Source organism: Odocoileus virginianus, chromosome 5, assembly GCF_023699985.2.
Source record: "Odocoileus virginianus isolate 20LAN1187 ecotype Illinois chromosome 5, Ovbor_1.2, whole genome shotgun sequence".
Taxonomy (NCBI): Eukaryota; Metazoa; Chordata; class Mammalia; order Artiodactyla; family Cervidae; genus Odocoileus; species Odocoileus virginianus.
This window is the reverse complement of record NC_069678.1, coordinates 86,831,782-86,850,436: the sequence shown is the minus strand read 5'-3', so window position 1 is coordinate 86,850,436 and position 18,655 is coordinate 86,831,782. Positions and strand designations below refer to the sequence as shown.

General features: G+C 43.8%; 1 protein-coding gene across 1 annotated transcript in view; it reads left to right on the top strand.

Annotated features, from left to right (window-relative positions):
* MACF1 (microtubule actin crosslinking factor 1) overlaps positions 1-18,655 on the top strand; it is a 338,082-nt gene that overhangs the window by 297,309 nt on the left and 22,118 nt on the right. The window contains 21 exon segments of the mRNA XM_070468372.1: positions 1,313-1,544; positions 2,141-2,367; positions 3,455-3,577; positions 3,675-3,776; positions 4,413-4,514; positions 4,897-5,070; positions 5,163-5,318; positions 5,464-5,661; positions 6,200-6,328; positions 7,156-7,329; positions 10,492-10,647; positions 10,752-10,958; positions 11,085-11,204; positions 11,618-11,787; positions 12,798-12,957; positions 14,170-14,364; positions 14,681-14,809; positions 15,572-15,715; positions 16,141-16,305; positions 16,307-16,330; positions 18,335-18,455. Coding sequence (XP_070324473.1) covers positions 1,313-1,544; positions 2,141-2,367; positions 3,455-3,577; positions 3,675-3,776; positions 4,413-4,514; positions 4,897-5,070; positions 5,163-5,318; positions 5,464-5,661; positions 6,200-6,328; positions 7,156-7,329; positions 10,492-10,647; positions 10,752-10,958; positions 11,085-11,204; positions 11,618-11,787; positions 12,798-12,957; positions 14,170-14,364; positions 14,681-14,809; positions 15,572-15,715; positions 16,141-16,305; positions 16,307-16,330; positions 18,335-18,455 — 3,208 coding nt within the window.

Sequence of the window (18,655 nt, the reverse complement as noted above, 5' to 3'; positions counted from 1 at the left end):
GTTGCTTTCAAGATGTAGATAGCACATTTGTTTTCCTACTCAAGAGGCCACCAGCTTGCTCCTCGTTCAGAGAAGGATACTTGACTAGGGAGAAGTTAGAGCCAAGGAGAGAAAACCACCAGCAGTGGAGTTTAAAGCATGTAACTACATACTTTTCAACTAATATATTACTGTTATGTCTGGGTAATTTATTCCTATGTTTAGTCAATATTCTTGGTTAATATTTGTACTTACTCAAGTTTCTCCCCCCCACCTTCCGTCCCATCTCTCACTCACATTGTGGAATGTGTTACTTTGTGTTGTTGCTGCCTGCTCCTGTCTTCCCCACATCGTCACATTTCATTGTTGTGTTGACTGCGCCCACCATTACAGATTACAGAGGTAAGGTACCCACCCCCATTGGGATTAGGGTGTTCTTATGAAGCTGAGAATTGAGAGGGTTATTTATAAGGAAACTTGCCTAAACTTTAGCAGTATAAATTTTATTAATGCAGTCTATTGTGCCAGTTTCATTTGGGGCATAACCTATAAGTGAGGGAGTGATGGGAAGGGATTTTGTTTACCGTGGTACTTCCTTTAGGACATTTAACAATTGGTAAGCCTTATTCTAGTTAGTGAATCCAGAGTTGGCTTTAGGGGACAGGCTTACCTGTTTTGCTCCCTTTTCTCCCCTCTCTGCTTCATATTATAAATCAAAATTTTACAATTATAGATAGGTTATAAAATATGTAGAAAAGTGGAAAGAGTAGTTGTTCTCTTAAAATAAGGTTAGATTTGACCTTCCCTAATTATCTTTCATCATGCCAACACTTTCCTTTCTCACTGTTACATCTGGTGGGTTGTTGAATTGCATGCCGTGGTACTTTTAAATTCCAAGTCCTGTGGCATATTGAGTTCCCCATCCATTTACCCAGGTGGTGGAGGGCATCTAACTTGTTGGTCTAATCTGTTGCATGCAGCTGTCATCTGAGGTGTCGACACACTGACTCTCACTGGTTTCATAGTCTTGTCCCTTTTTCATCACATTAGTTGGAACAGGGAAACTATTGCAGCACCATTAACAATGTGAGTTGATTTTTGGTATATTAAGTAATAGCTTTTTGAGTCATCAAATACTTTTCTGATGGTCCAGCTCTAGTGTGCTGTACCCAAAATAGTTTCTTAGCCACAGCCAACACCTGACGGTCGTAGGGCTAGTCCGGGTTTTATCCTAAACAGGAGTGAATTTATACACTGGCCTTAATCCCTAACGTTTACCCCAGAAGTGTGATGCAGTCCTGCTGTGATGGCTGATGGTCCAATATTTGTTTAGTTCCATGATAAAATTGAGCCCATGTTGGAAACTCTGGAGAATCTTTCCTCTCGCCTGCGAATGCCACCACTGATTCCTGCCGAAGTGGACAAGATCAGAGAGTGCATCAGCGACAACAAGAGTGCCACTGTGGAGCTGGAAAAACTGCAGCCATCCTTCGAGGCCCTGAAGCGCCGTGGAGAAGAACTCATTGGGCGATCTCAAGGAGCTGACAAGGATCTGGCTGCAAAAGGTGCTTGATTAATCTAATAGTTTTGTTTAAAAAATCTTAAATTCTAGGTTGTGGTTACCTCCAGCATCCCACCAGATGTATTTCATTGAATGCAAAGGCAGTACCCAAGTAATGAGTATTCTACAAATCATTTAGAATTCAAAACACATCTCTCCTTTGAAACAAGATTACAATTGGTAGTTAGATTCCCAGGCCAGGAAACAAATGCTCCTTTACCCCCTTAATATGAGGAAACTGCTATACCAACAGTGGGAAGAACATAACTACCTTTTATACAATTTCCATGGGAAACATAGCAGGTTTCACACAGAATACTAGAAATAGGATTTTTATCCAAGCCGCTTTATAAGCATCTTAGCAATACTTTTATAACAGATAACTCATTTCCACATTACCTCTGTGATCTCTTTATGTGGGAGGCCAACACAAGTGGAAAATGAGAATATGGAAATAATAAAGCTAAGATAGAAAACTCTCTTTCAGTAATACATTTTTAGAGCCTTTTAAAGTATAATTTCAGTGAAAATATGAGGATTAGATATAATATTGATTTCAGTCCTTAGAGAAGTCTATTTCACTCTCCTGTACCCTCTCAGAAATCCAGGACAAATTGGATCAGATGGTATTCTTCTGGGAGGACATCAAAGCTCGGGCGGAAGAGCGAGAAATTAAATTCCTTGATGTCCTTGAGCTAGCAGAGAAGTTCTGGTATGACATGGCAGCCCTCCTCACCACCATCAAAGATACCCAGGACATCGTACATGACTTGGAAAGCCCTGGCATTGACCCATCCATCATCAAGCAACAGGTTGAAGCTGCCGAGGTAAGAAAACAAAACCTCTTCCAGGAAAGCACTTTATCCAAGTATGTTGTGTTAGCTACTTAGCCAGGCTGAGTGCCTTAAAAGTTGTTTTTGTTTTTTTCTTTTTTTTTAAATTTAATAGTATGCCTTTATACCTTGGCGGGGGGTGGGGGGGTGGGGGCGGACCTCATTACAGTAAATTTCTTTCTTTTTTTAATGTACAGGCTTTACCACTTGTGTAGGTACATGCAATCACCAGTTGTGATACAGAGCACATCTATCACACAAAAGTAGCTCTGTCATCAGTTTTAAACTTAACAATTCAAATTATTAGTACGTGCTTTAAAAATCAGGTTTGCTTTCATTTCTGAATTTAGTCCTCACTTTGGTGTACCTTATTTCTCGATTAATTGTAGAAAAATAGAAAGTAGAAAAGAAAATAAACTCTGGACTTACCATCCACACTTTGACAAACGTTTGTTTAGCATTTGGGTGGAGCCTAGTTTTTATTAAATGCATTTCTCACCTCATTTTGTCCATTTAGGACAAGCCAAGATAGTCTTGATATTCTGCATTCTTTCGCTTATGTCTGTCTTTTATGTTGTCCGTTTTCCACCTCCTTACCTCTGTCATTGACAATCCATGAACCAATATTTAGAATCTGGCACAGAACTGACTTTCTTCAGGACTATATAGTCTAGTATTCCTATTTTGCTCATCTCCCAGCTCTTAAATTTGTGACTTACACTCTTATTTCATCCTTGTTGATTTACTTCTCTGTTATAGACTTCTGTTATAGATTATAATCTCTGTAGACCTTTGCTAAAATTATTGAAGTTCATTGCACCTATATAATAAAAATATTTTCTATATTTAATGTTAATATTTAAAAATATATTTGATGTATGTATTAGAAAAATAACCAGACTGTGAAGCTCCACTATTTAGATGAGTGAAATGTTGAGAACACTGAAAGACTTTAATGAAATTGATCATTCTGTTCAATATACCCCATCTGCTCTTGATGGGGTATAAATTACATTTGCAAAGTTTGGGAAGTTCTGTTCCTCTTTCTGTTTTGGCTTATGTTCTGTTAATTTTCATATAGACTATTAAGGAAGAGACAGATGGTCTGCATGAGGAATTGGAGTTTATTCGAATCCTTGGAGCAGATTTGATTTTTGCCTGTGGAGAAACTGAGAAGCCGGAAGTGAAGAAGAGCATTGATGAGGTGTGGAGAAGTGGACAAGGGCTTCAGATGGAACGTGAGTGGACTCACACCAAGAGTGGGATGGACTGGGGAATCTGATGGACTGTTTTTCCCCTAGATGAACAATGCCTGGGAGAACTTAAACAGAACATGGAGAGAGAGGCTGGAAAAGCTTGAGGATGCCATGCAAGCCGCTGTGCAGTACCAGGACACTCTTCAGGTGAGAGGCCAAGCGCGACCACCACGGAAACACAGGTGCCGTGGTTTCCCTATCCATCACGAGTGGGTCACCTTCACGGGACTGCAGCATTCTCAAACCGTCGGTGCTCGTCCTGTGTTTCTATCCAGTTTTCCACTTCTAATGAGGAAAGTTCTGACATCAGAAGTGTAGACTTCTTACCATGTTTTTCTTTGCATACTGGTCATATAATTTATCCTCACGGAGGCTATAGAGTGAAGCCGGCCTTGCTGTCAAAGTCATTGCTTGTTAGAAATTCCAAACCCAGGTTATCTTGAAGCACAGCTCGGCACAATAGCTTTGGCACATCGTGGGCTTGCTAGCTGGCTGTGAGAAGTGTTTTGTTTTGGTTTTTTATTTTTTCATATTTAGTTTTTCCAGATTGTAGTTTATTTTGGACATTATTCCAGTCATATTGGCTTCATTCTTAAGTCCCTGTATTACTGAAGTAAAGATCATTATCTCTTATCTCTTTCCCCAACTTCAGAGCACAAACAGCACAAGGTACTTTGATTTAACTCTGTTTAGCAGAGATCATGCTAATTGTCTCGTGACTTCTCATATTTTTGTTTTTTGACTGCTTATTTGTATTTTTTTTTTTTTTTTTTTTTTTTTTAGGCTATGTTTGACTGGCTAGATAACACTGTGATTAAACTCTGCACAATGCCCCCTGTCGGCACTGACCTCAACACTGTTAAAGATCAGTTAAATGAAATGAAGGTTTGTACCTGGGAACGGGTTTTGAAGGAGGATTGCTTCACTTTAGGTTTTGTTTGTTTTGTTTGGGGGGCGGGTTGTTCTGTCTTTTGGCTGCGCAGAGTCTTCGTTGCTGTGTACCGTCTTTCTCCAGTTGCGGCGAGTGCGGGCTGGCTACTCTCTAGTTGCAGTGCACAGCTTCTCATTGTGGCTTCTCTTGTTTCGGAGCACAGACTTCAGTTGTTAGCGGTGCACAGGCTTACCTCCCTGTAACATGTGGAATCTTCTCACATCAGGGATCAAACACGTGTCCTCTGCACTGGCAGGCAGATCCGGCTACCAGAGAAGTCCCATTTTAGCTTTTAAAGACTTGTTGTGCTGTTAACATTTAGTATATCTTTGGTAGGAGTTCAAAGTGGAAGTTTACCAACAGCAAATTGAGATGGAGAAGCTCAATCACCAGGGTGAACTAATGTTAAAGAAAGCTACTGACGAAACGGACAGAGATATTATCCGAGAACCCCTGACAGAACTCAAACACCTCTGGGAGAACCTGGGTGAGAAAATTGCTCACAGACAGGTAAGGCAAATGGCAGAGTACATCAAGTGGGCTACTGTCTGCTGTCTCCTGATTTCCTAACAAACGTTCCCTGCGTATCGTTTTCTGAGTAGCATAAGCTGGAAGGTGCTCTCTTGGCCCTTGGCCAGTTCCAGCATGCCTTAGAGGAACTAATGAGCTGGCTGACTCACACTGAAGAGTTGCTGGATGCCCAGAGACCAGTAAGTGGAGACCCAAAAGTCATTGAAGTTGAGCTCGCAAAGCACCATGTAAGTATTGTCTTTTTTTATCTCTAAGCCTATTGGTTTGAAATCATGTACTGCCACCAGAAGCTTTTTGATATTGTGTTGTACCTTAGAGAGCCAGGCTTAATGATATCTATAGAGATAAATTATGTTGTTCAACATTTTTTAGGTTCTAAAAAATGACGTTCTGGCCCATCAAGCCACAGTGGAAACAGTCAACAAAGCTGGCAATGAGCTTCTTGAGTCTAGTGCTGGAGACGATGCCAGCAGCTTAAGGAGCCGTTTGGAAACCATGAACCAATGCTGGGAGTCGGTGTTACAGAAGACAGAGGAGCGGGAGCAGCAGCTTCAGTCAACACTGCAGCAGGTACATGCACTGCCCACCTTAGTACCCGTGGAGCTGTGCACATAACGTTTGGAAGAAAGTGCGTCTAAGTCGACGAAAGGAAAGCAGTTTGGCGTAGAACCATCTGCCTTGAGAGGAAGGTCAATTCTGTGCTGGAGGTTGTCTGGAAAGAACAGCTTTTAATTGGGTCATTCTTTTTGGATTAGTTTGTGGTCCAGTGCCTCCATCTCCTATTCAAAGTTAGATCTTTGCGGTGACAAACCTTGTTCTCAGATCAAGTTATTTTCTTGGATCAAGTCAGGTCCCTCCATATCCAAATTCAGCACTATCTTAGTCAGTTCATCAGGTTGTCTCAGACGTCTCTGTTACAGCGAAGCATGAAGGATTCTGCTGAGTTGTAAAAATAATATATTGGCCCCGTGCTCATCCAGCAACAGAGCAACCCTGCCTGAGAGCAGCGCCGGATTCCTCCCTTAAAGATTCCTTGTGTGATCATTTAGAGAGTTTACTTTGGAAACTAGAATTGACTACTGACCTTCCTAATGTCTTTTCTCAAAAGGCCCAGGGTTTCCACAGTGAAATTGAAGATTTCCTCTTGGAACTGACTAGAATGGAGACCCAACTTTCTGCATCGAAGCCCACAGGAGGACTTCCTGAAACAGCTAGGGAACAGCTTGATACACACATGGTAATAGATTTCTTGAAGTTGATCATAGGCATCCCGTATTCAGTAGCTCCTTTCTGAAGTCACAGAGACATGTGTATCTGGGAGTCTACCAAGTAGTATGCTTTTACTGATAGTATAGTGCTTGGGGGTAGGTGTGTATATACAGGTTTCTAGCATCCTATGATAGGCAGCAGTAGCAGCAGGGGAGAATTGGCAAGAAATACCTTGGTGAGTTGGCAAATTTCAAGTTAATCAGATTGTCTGACACGAGAATATTGATTTGAAAGTGAGAGCATCAGGAAGACAAATAGACGCAGACATGGTGGTATTTAAGAAAAAGGCTACTGGGGCTTCCTTAGTGGTCTAGTGGTTAAGACTCCACACTTCCACTGCAGGGGCAACAGGTTCAATCTGTGATTGGGGAACTAAGATCCTGCTTGCCTAGGCATCACAGCCAAAAAAGATGGAAAAAAAGGAAAAGAAAGAAAAAGACTTCTTAGTGGGGGGCAGTTTAGGGAAATCCAATAGAAACTGACAATGTTTCAAGATAGTGGCCGAGAACAAAAGTCAATGTAAGTTCTAGGCAAATCCCTCAGTAAAAGGAGAAATAAATTATTGGGGTCCATTTTTGTGGCCACTGGTCCTTAAAAAATTCTATTGGTGACAAAATTATGTTAAGGAAGAATGGTGGGTTTTACTCCCTAATTGTTCATAAGTTGAATCTAAAAGGAAGGATTTTAATCCAAATGAGACCTTCCTCAGCTTTTCCAAACTATGCTGGTAAATCTGTGTGTGGGTGACTTTGAGGAAATTGGCATTACTGACCTCTTTCTTGCCCTTTCTTAAAGGAGCTCTATTCCCAGCTCAAAGCCAAGGAAGAGACTTATAATCAGCTGCTTGACAAGGGTAGGCTAATGCTTCTCAGCCGTGATGACTCGGGATCCGGTTCAAAGACGGAACAGAGCGTAGCACTCTTGGAACAAAAGTGGCATGTGGTCAGCAGTAAGATGGAAGAAAGAAAGGTATCACCACAAAGTTCAGTTTGATTACTGTTTAAGGAGTTTTCTTAATGATTGCATGCAGTTGTTACCTAGTTTCTATGGAGGATTTTTTTAACACCCAGTTGCACTGTGACAAGCTAGCAGAACTGATATCCTCAGAATTGGTTTTGTGCTAATCAAGCCATCTTTTCTGCCTTTACATTTCTATCTTCTATCCATGTCAAGTTGCATTGATGCTACTAGTTTCTGCTGTTACTTGCTTTTATAATATTTATAATACTGTGTCCCTTTTCTGCATCTACCAGTTAAGGCACTGCTCAGCGATGGACTGTGTATTCCATCTACTTAAAAACAGGTTTTGTTGGAGTTGGTGACTTGAGAATGGGAGGTTAGGAACAATATACAGGGAGTATCATGAATAATTCCTCACAAAGAATTTGATTTCTACTTCCAAAACTCAACGAACAATAAATCATATGGCCTTGTCCTACTTTTCCTCAAAAATCAAATTGTCTTCAAAAGAAAAGTGATCAGAGATCAAGGCATTTGCCCCCAAACAGTACTTTTTATGAATACAGAGTTTTAGGATATCCCCCTGCACACAGTTTCTATGCTGGGCAAATGAAACATTAAATATGTGTCCAAATCCATTGGCTGTATCCATTGAACAAATAGTTATTAGGCATGTTTGTACTAGGCACTGTACTAGGTGTAGAGTGGAAACAATAAAGGCATGAACTCTGTCATTGTGAACTTGAATGGGCAGAAGGAAATAAATCACATACTCCCATAAATTAACATTTTGAGAGAAGCATTAATTTACTAGAATCCTTCTTGTGTGGGGGTCTGGTAACTTTGTTACATGAAAAATGGGCAGAGGACTCGAGTATATGGCTGTGTGCTAATTCTTGGATGGGCTCTTGTTTATAATTTCTACTGAATGTAGAATTCATTAAAGAAACCGAGGTAGATTCTGGCTCATCATCAGGAAGTTTCTACAGGGTTTTCCTAACAGTGGAGCAGGTAGCCTCGAGGAATACAGTTTTGACCCTTGAACAGCATAGGTTTGAGCTATGCGGGTCCAGTTGTGTGCAGAATTCCGCGCGCGCCCCCCCCCCCCCCACGCTGAATATGTCTACAGTACTACACGATCCCTAGTTGGTTGATAAATCTTTGGATTCAGAGCCGTGGATATGGAAGGCTGACTATAAAGTTACACATGAATTTTCAAGTTTTCAAAGCATCGATGCCCTTAAACCTGTGTTGTTCAGGGGTCGACTGTAGTTGGTGAACTGATCAAATGAAGGCTAGCTATCAAAGATACTATTTTTGATTTTGCAAGAACAGTACATTGCAGAATTGCTAAAATTAAGCTCTGCTAAAAACTATGTAGATAAAATGATGTGGAAAGATTTCTTGCCATCTGAGAACTTGCAGTGTATTGACTTCTAAACATTTCTTTGATAGAATTGAGGTAGATTTTATTTTTCTACTTTTTTGTTTATATTGAGCCTGCATTTTTGAAACACTCATTGTAGTGTTGGGGCGGGGGGTGGGCAGCTGATGTTTTTTACTGACATTACTTCCCATCATCTAGGAAATTAGTCTAGCCCAGCCAGCTCCCCTTTCTCCCAGCCTGCTCTGGGGGAATGGCATGGGGTGGGAGGCCACCTTCTGCAGTTTACTGCAGCCCATGCCCTCCCACAGGGGAAAGGAGGCACTCAGAAATCGTGTCAAGCCCTGCCTCTGGATACAGGAGTGGGGACAGGTAGCAGCACTCCTGGGACCCCCCTGCCCGGGTGATGCAAGGCCTAGGCTGCTGGAATGGCCAGTCCAGGCAGGCCTCAGTTTGCCCTACTCCAGAGCACTGCCCTGTTCTCCCAGTAGACACCAGGCACTTATTTTCTGACTAGACCAGGTGTAGGGGAGGGGTCTGGGTGGAGCCACAGCCACCTCCAGCCATTTTTTGCAGAGGCTTCGGAGACCACCCTGCTTCCAAAAATTAAAGTCTGTCCTCCAACTATAGCCAGGCTGAACCCTGGAGACATTGCCCAAAGATAAGCAGGGGTCAGGAAGGGAAATAGGGGTGTTAGGGGAATAGGGTGGGTTTTACAAATGCTTTTGTTTGTTGTTTAGCCGCTAAGTCCTATGGGACTCTCTTGCAACCCATGGACTACAGCCCGCTAGGCTCCTCTGTCCATGGAATGTCCCAAGCAAAAATACTGGAGTGGGTTGCCATTTCCTTCTCCATATAGTATTTGTTAGGTTACAGAAGTAATCTGAAAATGCCAAGAAGAAGGTAAAAAGCATTCATAACCCAGTTAATAGTAATAAACATTTTTGGTATGTTTCTGGTGTTTCTTTCTGTGAGAATTCTGCATATATTCATTTTTAACAACCTGTCATTATCCTGTTTTGCCCGCCTGATAGATGGGCCAGAGGCAAAGGCCCATCTATCCAGATGTTCTGGGTGGAAGTCTCTGAGGATGGAGCTTGTAGACTGAAATTGGGCTGTATTCATGGAAAAATAGCCTGCATCCTGATTGAAGCACTGTTTTTGTCATCCTGATTTAGATCAAAATGACTAAAAATTTACATCTAATGTCACATTTTTACTTGAAATATTCTGACCTTTATTGCCTTTGTTGCTTGCAGCATAAGCCTGTTTCATGCTCAGACATTTTCAGGTGCCATATTTTCTGAAAACATATTTTAACAGAAAGCATTGCAGTGAGCATCATTATCACAATGAAGTGCTTTTCAGTTAGTTGTTTTTATGTCACAAAAAAGGGCATTAAAGGAAACTGAGACTTTGCCCAAAGCAGGTTGGAGATTCCTGCAGCTGTCACCACTAAAGGGCCTGTTCTCTTACGGTCCCTGAATGGCTTGAATGGCTTTATTCCTGTTCTTTAATGTCCCAGGAAGTGGGGAATGGCAGAGAAAGCAACTTAGCTGTAAACTGTGCTCTTTGCTTTTCCAAGCACAGTTGCTTGAGTTTCAGATACTAGCATTCAAAATGTCCCCTTCTTTGCAAACAAGGCATGTTTGGAGGTTGATTAAATGAGGCTTCCTTCTTAGAAGTCTTTTCACTTGGTGTACAATTCACGTCTTTGTCCTTGAAGCTATAATTCCTGAATTTGGTACTTGTCTTTTTGTGTGTGTGCATGGCACCTGAAAATTTAGTCAAAGCTGGAAGAGGCCCTCAACCTGGCAACAGAATTCCAGAATTCCCTGCAAGAATTTATCAACTGGCTCACTCTAGCAGAGCAGAGTTTAAACATCGCTTCTCCTCCCAGCCTGATTCTAAACACCGTCCTTTCCCAGATAGAGGAGCATAAGGTAACAATGGCATTACAGTGCCTCCTTCCTTTTGCAAGTACCAATTGAAAGTGTTGCTCCTCAATCTTAGCTCCAGTCTAAAAACAGCAATATTTTCTCTTCAGGTGTTTGCTAATGAAGTAAATGCTCATCGAGACCAGATCATTGAGCTGGATCAAACCGGCAATCAGTTAAAGTTCCTTAGCCAAAAACAGGACGTTGTTTTGATCAAAAATTTGCTGGTTAGCGTCCAGTCTCGATGGGAGAAAGTTGTCCAGCGATCTATTGAAAGAGGGCGATCGCTGGATGATGCCAGAAAGCGGGCAAAACAAGTAAGTTGTGAAAGAAAGATACCAATTTACTGAACAACCTTGGACTTCACGTGTTGAGTTGAGATAAAAGTGCTGTGTTGTGTGCATGTTCATTCCTGTTACAACTTATTTCTTCAATAATTTCAGTTCCATGAAGCTTGGAAAAAGCTGATTGATTGGCTGGAAGATGCGGAAAGTCACCTGGACTCAGAACTGGAGATATCCAATGACCCAGACAAAATTAAACTTCAGCTCTCCAAACATAAGGTACATTGGCTCACTGCTCTTCATTCCTGAGCTTGGGATTCACTGACATTTGTAGCTTGCTAAAAAAAGGAAAAGCTAAAACTTTTAGCTTGCTGAAAGAAAACTAATCAGTTAGTGTTAAACAGTTAAGATCATAGAGCCAGCCTTCCATTTTGCATGTAGACAGTGTCTAACCACAACAACTGCTTATTTTAAATAAGAGTTCAAACAAAGTGACTGTGGGAGTAGCCAGCTAAAACTGTGGGCTTTTAGAAAAAGTCTGGTGTATGTGGCACAAACAGAACCTTACCAATTTCTTCAGGGTAAGCTGTTGTTAATTTTAAGACATAGTGACATTCATACTGTATCTGGTCACCACCTGAAAACTCAGTGTCACCTGACTTTCAGCATTTTTTTTTCTTTTCTGAAAACAGGAGTTCCAGAAAACTCTTGGTGGCAAACAGCCTGTATATGACACTACAATTAGAACAGGCAGAGCCCTGAAAGAGAAGACGCTGCTCCCTGATGACACTCAGAGACTGGACAACTTACTGGGAGAAGTCAGAGACAAATGGGATACTGTTTGTGGCAAGTCTGTGGAGAGGTGAGCATGAATGTCCCCTTCGTGCGTCTCTGTATTGTCCCCCAAAAGTAACCAGGAGACAGTACCAGATTCTGTAAAAATGATAATGAAGCTAATACATCAGTAGCAGTAGCATCTTGGTATTTCCAATTAATTGAGTGATGAATTATGAAGTAATTTGAGGAAAATGTATTAAAATTATCTTACTTAAACTTGAAACTTACTGTATTACAAAGAGAGAAGCCTATAAAATCAAGCCAACAATAGTATTAATAGATCTATAAATATATGTAAATCGCCAATTAGTAATGCCAGTAATTGTCTCACTGATTGTCTCGTGTTGAATGTTCTTCAGAAACCTCTGATATAGTATCTCCTTTAACCACCATGAGACTCAGTCATCCTTGTAACAACCACTGAGGTGGGGGTACTCTCCTCCCCCTTCTACAGATCAGGAAAGAGTCAAGAAGAGGTTTCTTGACTCCCCATGCTCACTCAGCTGCTCAGTGACAGAGCTGAGATTTAGTTCTAAAAGTTGTACTTTTATCCACTTGTACCCACTATGCTATGTAAGCATTATGATAGCTCTATATTATTTGTACTCCCAATTTTTCAGATGAGGTGACTGAGTTTCAAAGAGGTAAAGAGACAGCCTAGAGTCTCATAACAGATGGAGAGTTAGGAGTTGAACTGCTGGCCCCAGGCCATTAACAGAATCGTCACCCTCTCCTGGAGTGGTGTAATGTAAATAAAAAGACCTTGGGTCATAGGGTTTGCGTATGTGTATAGCAGCTGGACTCTTGAGATCCCAGAAGTGCATCTCCACCTGTCACCTGAACTGTGCTTAATCCATTTTTGAGAGTGGTTTACCTACCTACATATCTCTTAGTCACTTTTTTATAATATTTTTAACTGTTCTAACACAGTGGTCTCTAGATAGAGTTCAAGCAGTATTCCCTTTCAACAGCCAGAACTGTGGGCCATTCATAAAAGGATCATTAAAATTAGTGAGGCTTATGTGCTTGTCTCAGGCAGCACAAGCTGGAGGAGGCCCTGCTGTTTTCCGGCCAATTCATGGACGCCCTGCAGGCCTTGGTTGACTGGTTGTACAAGGTGGAGCCACAGCTGGCTGAGGACCAGCCTGTCCACGGAGACCTGGACCTCGTCATGAACCTCATGGATGCCCACAAGGTGGGGGTGAGATCCGGGCTGTGTGGAGGGCGAAGCCATCGGGTCCCCCATCCCTGTGTGCCTTCTGCTCCTGCTGCCCTCCTCGGGCTTCCCTAGAAAGGAAGGCGGAAAGAGCCTGTGTCTCTGCTTGTCGGAGAGGCAGCGCCTTGCTCTGTGTGTTTAAACAGACTGCTGCCGGGATTCTGCATCAGTCACAAAGAATTGACCAAACTTGGTTTGATTCAGATGTGCCGATGTGTAAGCTTCATTTTGAGGTTCCCTCCCACTTCCTGTTTATGTGTCTCAATTGAATCTTAAATGTCTCAGTTGAATCAAATTGGATTTAAATTCAGGAGACCCTCAAGATATCCATTTTCCACTGATTCTTACAATGAAATTGAGTGCTTCTTCAACTGCTTGTGAACCTGGCAAGCTAGCACCGTGCATACCAACATTTAGTATCTACACCTATATGTTGAACTGCATACTGCTCTCCTGCTTCAGCATCAAGCATTCAGCCTTACCTTGAAATTGTACCAGGTTTTTATGTACATGGCAGGTGGCTCTTAGCAAGAGGGAGAAGAGGGGAGGGATAAACTGGATGATTGGGGTGACATATACATACTACCACATCTAGAATAGATAGCTGACCATCTGCTGAATAACACAGGGAGCTCTGCTCAGTACTCTGTAGTAACTTGTATGGGAAAAGAATCTGAAAAAGAGTGGACGTATGTATATGTATAACTGGTGCACTCTGCTGTCCGGCGGAAACTAACATAACAGGGACTTCCCTGGTGGTTCAGGGGTTAAGACTCTGTGCTTCCAATGCAGGGAATGCGGGTTTGATCCCTGACCAGGAAACTAACGTCCCACATGCAGCATGGTGTGGCCCAAAAAAAGAAACCAACCCAACATTGTAAATCAACTATACCCCAATAAAAGTCCATTTTAAAAGTCCCACAGTTCTGGAGAGGTTAGCATAGCATGGTCCCTGTATCACAGGTGAGGAAACTGGGACTGCGGTTAAGCAGCTTATCCAAAGTCACATGGCCTCATTAGGACCCGTGTCCTGTAATGCTTCTTTTTCACTTGTGATCCCACCTCCATATTTGCATAAAAGACACACAATTAGAACCTATCAAAGGAGAATTGAAGGAAAGGACTACTTTCTCTTTGGTTTTACTTCTTGAATTCAAAACGTTTGTGAGATGAACTAATTCTATTTTCCAGGTTTTCCAGAAGGAACTGGGAAAGCGAACAGGAACCGTTCAGGTCCTGAAGCGATCAGGCCGGGAACTGATAGAGAACAGTCGAGATGACACCACTTGGGTGAAGGGGCAGCTCCAGGAGCTGAGCACTCGCTGGGACACCGTGTGCAAACTCTCCGTCTGCAAACAGAGCCGGCTGGAGCAGGCCTTGAAGCAGGTCAGACAGCACCGGGGGGGCCTGAGCAAAGCCAGTCTGGCTTCTTTGTCAGGATCGGTTCCGGCCAGTCTCACAAGGAGTTAAAAATTGATGTTCTAGATGTTCTACAAGAACATTTAGCACGTCTGTATTAGAGAAATCATGACTCCAGTTGATTTTCAAAGTAGCAGAGATGAAAAATGACCTTTGGGGGCTTCAGTAGAGCCTCTAGGTGCCTGTGATAGGCCAGTGAGTTCAGGCCAGACCCCTCTCTGGCTGCCTTGTCTGGGACCTCAGCTGCACAGAGAGATCAGGCTCTTGTGCTTGGTTATTTCAGGCAGAAGAGTTTCGGGACACAATCCACATGCTTCTGGAGTGGCTTTCTGAAGCTGAGCAGACGCTACGCTTTCGGGGAGCGCTTCCCGATGACACTGAAGCTCTGCAGTCTCTCATTGACACTCACAAGGTAATCCATCTCAGGGTGCGGGGCCCCACACTGCCCACATGGGGAAATGACATGTGGGTTTTCTGACCCCCTAGAGACCACTCATCCTCTCGTCTTTTGCAAAAGTGGCACATGCAGGTTATAAGCAAGTCAAACAGCTGGTGTTCGTACCAGAGGAAAACATGGGCTGCTCTAGCTTTACGCACACCCCACCCCCACCCCTCCGCATACACCTTGCGTGGCCTTCCTCCCTGACCAGCTCCAAGACTGATTTGTGCCCCCGGAGCTGCTCACCAAGCTGCAGGGTATAATGTGGTGTCTGGGGCCTCAGTGTGACTGTCCTAAGGAGATGGGAAGTGTTTCCTTTTTTAATTTTTGTATTTCCCACCTAGAGATGTTACTCTTGGTTTTGTGATTCATTGTGTTAGGTATTGTTAAAACATTGTAGTGTTTTGTAGCTGTCACTACTTTTGTCCAGTACCGTTTATACATATGGAAATGAATATAAACAGGAATTTGTAAAAAGAGGGAGTACTCAGGAAGGAGGTCAGCTTCTGTGTTTCTAGTCCTTACCATTCGTTCACTGAAAATCATTCTTCTATAAGTCCCTTACTTTCCCACACCTGTGAGAACTGGAAAGAAAATGCCGGAGACACCTAAATACATACTTTAGAGGTCTGTGTCAACACAGTTAAAAAAAAACACTGAAGTGGTTTTCTCCTCTCAGTCTAAACTAACAGTGCTGCTAGAGTAGGTTTAAGGTTTCAAATCTTGTTTGTTTAGGAATTCATGAAGAAAGTGGAAGAAAAGCGAGTGGATGTTAACACAGCAGTGGCCATGGGAGAAGTCATCCTGGCGGTCTGCCATCCCGACTGCATCACCACCATCAAGCACTGGATCACCATCATCCGGGCACGCTTTGAGGAGGTGAGTCCCTAGGTTTACGGGAAGACCACAAGTGTCCCATCCCCCATGTAAGGAATCTTTCACTCACTCTGAATAGCTCAACAGGAGTCAGGTTATTAGCATTTTAGCAGTGACTGTTTTCTTGATAATGTGCAGAAACCTGAAAGGACGGTGCTGGTATTGTAACACGTTCCTTGATGACGTCCAGTGGACACATGCCATGCCCTTTCCTCCTTCCAGGGACCTTCTGTGTCTAAGACTGTCTGCTGCATTTGTTTTCAGGGGAACAGGCTTCTTATTCCAGCTCTGTCTCTGGAGCAAGAGTGAGGCCTCTTGACTGCTTGGGTGGTCTTTTCCCTAAAAGTCATTGTTAGGCTCACACAAAAAGGGGCTTTGAAAATAAGGAATGTGCTTGACTGAGAGCCAGTGGGTCCCCTCCCCCGCAGGTCCTGACGTGGGCTAAGCAGCACCAGCAGCGCCTCGAAGCTGCCCTTTCGGAACTGGTGGCGAACGCCGAGCTCTTAGAAGAACTTCTGGCATGGATCCAGTGGGCCGAGACCACCCTCATTCAACGGGATCAGGATCCGATCCCTCAGAACATCGACCGAGTGAAAGGCCCTTATTGCTGAGCACCAGGTACCGCCACCACGTCCTGTGGTCATAGGTTTCCCGCATGGCTCATGGAGCCCATTTCCTTTGCTCTGTGCGTCCGTGTTTTAATGGCTGCTGAACATATTCCTGCAGACTCACCAGCTTAAAACATGCTTACTCTCTCGAAGTTTTCGTGGGGCGGGGATTCCGGGCATGAGTTAGCTGGGTCTTTTCACTATTGGTTTCTATTGACTAGCCTCTGCACCATGGTCCCATTACCTGGGACCTATCCCATCACACCTGGATACAGAAATATTTATTACATGAACCCAGAGATGGGCCAGACAACACACCGAACTAAACTGAATGGAGGAAAACTCTTGAGCTATCTTCATATACCATATGTTCTTAGGAGACAAATACTTGTTAACCATTGTTAAAACTGTGGTTTTTAGCCATGATACCTTACACTGAAAGCAGGTATAGTTCTTGCTTAGTAATGCCCTGGGTGTGAATTCTTTCAGCAGATATGATTAACCTTGCCCTGTGCTTCCCTTGGAGTTCACCTACACTGACCCCTCCTCTCCTGAGTAAGAGTATCTTCTTGCATCAAGGCCAGTCCCTCGCCCATCTGATCCCACCCCTCATTCCTTATGCCTTCCAGCCCCCATCTTTCTCCCCCACCCCCCTCCACCACCACCATCTGTCTGACCATTGCTGCTCAGTCTTCTTAGCTGGTTTCTTTTCCTTTGTTATTGGTTAGTCGCTAAGTTATGTCCAGCTCTTTTGTGACCCCATGGACTAAGGCCCACTGGGCTGGCTCCTCTGTCCATGGGATTTCCCAGGCAAGAACACTGGAGTGGGTGGCCGTTTTCTTCTCCAGTGATCAAACCGATATCTCCTGCATTAGCCGTGGGTTCTGTACCACTGAGCCACCAGGGAAGCCCTCTCCTTCCTTTATGCACTTGTTAATGTTGCTGTTCCCTAAAGTTCCATTCTTAACCCTCTTCTCACACCCAAGGTATTTAGCCTTCACCTTCAGCCAGCACCTGTACACCAAGGGTTTCCATATCTCCTGCCTCGTCTGCACACACAGGAAGCCAGAAACAGCTCTGAAACTTCACCGCAGCCTTGCTTCCTGGCCCTGGCTCTAACCCCCCTTCCCTCCACACTGCCTCCTCGCTCCTCATCCACTCAGTCACCCAACACAGAAGCCTGTGCTGTGTGTCTGGGATTTCTTCTCTTTCTATAGCTCTACATTTAGCCAGTTGTTGGGTCTTACCTGTTCTACTTTCGGAATGCTGCATGGCGGCTCCTCTCCTGCCCTGGCTTAGGACCTCACTGTGTTTTGCCTCAATTACTGCATTAGGTTCCTAACTTCTGTGCCACTCCACCCAGCTCCTTATCTTTTGTCCTGCCTCCTACACTGAGGCCAGAGCGATAGCTCTAAGACAGATATCTGTTGGTGTCTCTTTTCTGGATCAAAATCCTTCAGTTGCTCACCCACTTGTAACCCCCTTGCCAATTGCTTTCAGAATAAAATCCCAGTCCCTCAGCCTGACACAAGGCCTCCCTGGACCTTTGTGCTGCCTGCCCCTCCTCCAGTGGCATCCTCAGCTCAGCCAGTGGTCAGGGCCCTGGTTCACTCCACTCTCAGGCTTCCGTGGGGCCACCTTGCCCCCAGTCTTCGGCTCATTGCTCAGCACGCAGCTCAGGCACCAGCCTCCAGGCAGCCTTCCTGCCCAACCTGGGCTGTGTGTGCCCATCCTAGGCCTGCTCTGGGGACCTGGGGACCACTCATTGCTCTGCCTGGCCTGGTTTCCTCACTCAGCCATGAGCTTCTGATACTCAGAGTCATGTCTTATTCTTTCAGGCCTCCAGTACTTGATGATGTGCCTCACTCATCATATTTCTTGAAAGGAGTGGGGCCATGTATAAAGGCATCTCTAGTGATCCATTTGTAGCAGGCTTAGCCCTTTTAGTAAGAAGTTGCCTATTTCCGTCTTAGTCCAAAAAACTCTCAACTGTTTCTTGTTTTGTGTTCACCAGACGTTTATGGAGGAGATGACTCGCAAGCAGCCTGATGTGGACCGGGTCACCAAGACGTACAAGAGGAAGATCCTGGAGCCAGCCCACGCGCCTTTCATGGAGAAGTCCCGCGGCGGCGGCAGTACGTGGAGCCCTTGGGCAGGAGGCGTCCTTCCTGCTCCCTGAGGATGAGCATTGCAAAAACCATATGGGATTGGAATGAAAATCCGTTTTTGAAACTCACTTTTCTTAGACAGTAGCTAGACTCCAGTTTTTTGAATTGGTGTGAAATTTGGGGGTGGCTAAGCTGATTCATTTGTAGCGGCCTTCTGATTATTTTAG